This window comes from Parasteatoda tepidariorum, chromosome 9 (genome assembly GCF_043381705.1).
Source record: "Parasteatoda tepidariorum isolate YZ-2023 chromosome 9, CAS_Ptep_4.0, whole genome shotgun sequence".
Lineage (NCBI taxonomy): Eukaryota > Metazoa > Arthropoda > Arachnida > Araneae > Theridiidae > Parasteatoda > Parasteatoda tepidariorum.
The window spans coordinates 14,663,259-14,666,987 of NC_092212.1; the positions used below are offsets into that span (position 1 = coordinate 14,663,259).

The 3,729-nt window shown below is 25.5% G+C and overlaps 1 protein-coding gene across 4 annotated transcripts in view; it reads right to left on the reverse strand.

Annotated features, from left to right (window-relative positions):
* LOC107457429 (uncharacterized) overlaps positions 1–3,512 on the reverse strand; it is a 67,240-nt gene extending 63,728 nt beyond the window's left edge. The window contains exon 1 of one of the 4 annotated variants that reach the window (XM_043052287.2): positions 3,238–3,512. In XM_043052287.2, the coding sequence (XP_042908221.1) occupies positions 3,238–3,258 (21 nt within the window). In that variant the 5' untranslated portion in view covers positions 3,259–3,512. The remainder of the gene's footprint in view (positions 1–3,237) is intronic. The other 3 variants (XM_043052290.2, XM_043052286.2, XM_043052289.2) reach the window with 3 other exon arrangements.
* Positions 3,513–3,729: the final 217 nt, after the last annotated feature.

A 3,729-nucleotide genomic window follows, 5' to 3' on the forward strand; every position in this document is an offset into this window, starting at 1 on the left:
TATTAATACAATATTGATACAATATTGATACATTATCATATATATATATATATGAAAAATCTCCTAAGTAAATCAAAGTTGAAAATTTGATAGAATAATTACATAAATTAAATAAATAAATTGCATTGAGTTTCTACAACTTCTTACAGTTGTAAAAAGCTATTTAAAAAAAAACAGGAAAGTTTTTAAATGTAATTATTGATTAGCAAAAATATTCAAACATTTTAGCTCTAAACATTGTATTGAATACATACTTATTCAATAGATAAATAAATAAGAGTATTACCCTAAAATTGCAATATGACGTTGCATTAATGTTTAAAAATACTTAAATAATTAATGATATCAAAAAATTTGCTTAAAATTTTTTGCTTAAAATCTCTAATGACTAGTCATGGCAAGGGCATATGTAGCTGTATTGCACACAGCTCAAATGTGATGGAATTAATTTACAGTAATAAGTATAATAATAATAAGAATAAAAAAGTTCATTATTATAATGATTAGAAGAGACTTAAGTTTGTTTCGATCTGAATAACACCAGTTATCTTTATGAATGATAATGTTTGACTGTAACAAATATCAGTTATATAAATTCGAGCAATATGCATTCTTAGCACAAATTCTATAAAAAAAATTTTTAAATAAAATATTGAAACGGTAATGAATATAAATATTGATTTGCAATAATATTTTATGAGAAAATTAAAAAATTATATTCTATGTATTGTTCTGCAACTATACTTATTAAATATTTAAATAAAGAGTATAACCCAAAATTTTTTAAAAAATTTATATTAATTAATATCAATTGTATTTAATGTTTAACTGCTAATGTTTGTCCATAATAAATCAATTATGCAAATTCGAATTCTTAAACAAATACAGAATAATACTGAAAAAAATAAGTAAAATGTAAAAATTTTGAATATAACTTAGAATAATTAATTTATTAAATGAAAATATTAAAAGAAAGTTAAAATTTCACACATTACATTAGAAATATATTTGCAGCAAGAACATTGCTCTTCGTGTTTAAAATTTTTATATATTGAAAAATAATCAAAAAATTTAAAATCAAATATTATCGTACCTTTATCTATAAAAACGATATCACACTGGCAAGTAGAAGTCACACACAACTTCCAGTAGTTGAAAAAGTAAAAAAGCAAACGTTTTTAAAAATGCTTTTTTATTATCATTATTATTATTATTATATTTATGAGCAAACGAATTTTCGATTTGAACAGTGTGCTGGTTGCTCGATAACTGATAATGTTTTGCCTATAACAAATCAATTATGTAAATTCGAACAATTCGAATTCTAGAAATAATTCCATAAAAAATAATATTGAGAAAATACTTTTTTAAAAAGTAAAAATATTGAATGTAAATAAGGGCAATAAAAGTATTAAGTGAAAATACTGAAAAAAATTAAAATTTCATACTTTATATACTTGTTGCAAGAACATTGCTCATGTTTAAAAATTTTAAATATTGAAAAAAAAAATCTAAAAATTTTAAAATCAAATTTTATTGTACCTTCATCTATAAAAACGATTTTGCACGGGCATGCAGAAGTTACAGAGCAGAGTTAGAAAAAAAGCAGACGATTTAATATGTCTTTTTTTTATTATTATTTTATGTAGAACAGGTGACGATTTTTGTTCAACCTGAAAGGTACGCCGGTATTTAAACCGGTATATTTGCACAGTATATCCTTGACTGATAATATTTGCCAGTAACATATTAGATCAAATTAATTCGAACAGTATAAAGTTTTAAAAATAAATACGATAAAAATAAATTACAAAATATAATGTTAACAAGAAAACATAGATAGTAAATACTGATTAGTAAAAATAGTAAATAAAAATATTGAAAAACTATAATTCTATGCATTGCATAATATACATACAACAAGAGCTTTGCCTTTATATTTCAATTTTTTCTATACTAAAACAATATTAAATCTTTTTTCTACTCGCTTACAAAATATATATTAGGAAAAACTTTTAAGGAAAAGAAAATATCGCACGGGCATGTTGAATTCATACACAACTCTAACGAGTTATGAAATTACTCTATGGAATAGTTTACTCTAAAACTCGTTTTCATACTAATAAACGAGTTTTATTATTATGATTATTATTATATGGGACAGCTGATGATTTTTTTCCAGCTGAATAATACGACTCCCGATTCTATGGCGATTGATAATATTTGTCCATAGCAAAATTTAATTTATTCAGAACAATACGAATTCTAAAATAAATTCGATAAAGAAATATAGGAAAAAAATTAAAAAGAAGTAAAAATATTTTGAAAATTGAAATTCTATGTATTGTATAACAAGTATACTTAATACAAAAGCATTGCCCTTATTAGTTAAACATTTTTAAACTTTAAAATCATTACATTAAAATATTTAAATCAAAATTTATTTGCACTTGTCTCTTACCAAGTTTTATTAAATTTTAAAATCAACACTTGCAAACGACACAGCATTAGCATGTTTAAGTCACGGGCAATTTAACCGAGTTCGAAAAATAAAAAAGCAGACGATTTTATTACTATATAAAATAGCGGACAATTTTTTTTTTTAATTTGAATAACATGCCGGTTGTTTGATGACACATAATATTTATCCATGACAAATTCATTTATAATAATTCGAGCAAAGGAAATTCTTTTAGAAAAAAACTAATTAGAAAAAAGAAATATTGGGACTTCATAAAAAAAGAAAAAAATAATTGGGTATAATATAGCCTACGTCACAGATTGTGTTGTTCCTACAAAATTTAACCCAAGAACGGCATTTTCTGCGAGCCTAACTTCAAGCCACAAATAAACAAACGAAGTGTTCGATCGTTTAAATAACTGCTCGCCAGATTTTATTGCATTATAAAGAAAAGTTATTGAAACTAAATACAACTAAATAAACAACAACAACTAAAACAAATAACAACAACTAATAATAACAATAACTAAATAAACAACAACTAAATTCCATTCGTTTAGCATTGCGTCATATGTTGTTCCTACTAAATCGAAGTAGTTGTGTTTTTTTCATATTATACCCAATTTAAATATTAATTAGTAAAACCACTTAAAAAATTAAAATTTATGCAGTGAAAAAGAATACAAATAACAAGAGCATTGCCCTTTATAGTTAAAAATATTTAAACGATTAAAAAATAACATTTAAATTTAAAAAATAAAAAAAAAATTTGTTACCTGCTTCTCTAAAGACGACATCACGTGGGCATGTAGAAGTCACACACAACTTTAACGAGTTAGGAAAGTGAAAAAGCAGACGATTTTATGATTTATTTGGAAGAGCTGACGATTATTTCGATCTGAATAGTGCGCCGGTTGTCGGACGAGTGAGAAAGTTTGTCCATAACGCCGATCACCTATCTCTTCAAGGCCGATGCCAAACTCGGTGGCCTTCCTCGGTCCGATAACCGGGCCGTTATTTCTACCGTGTGAAAGACGCGAGTAAAGGAGGAAAGGGGGTACAGAAATGGGTTCCGGAATTCACGCTGCTTCTTTGGGCGAAGCCCGAATTGAAATGTTAAAGGTATGACGAGCATTTTACAAGGGCATTGCAAAGTAGGATAATAAGTGCAGTAAAAGTAAATTTAAATAAAGAGAGTGTTTATTTTAATCTTTGTTTTATTTTATGTGTTTACTTTTTTTTCTCGTGGTGCAACGGCATTTTGTGTG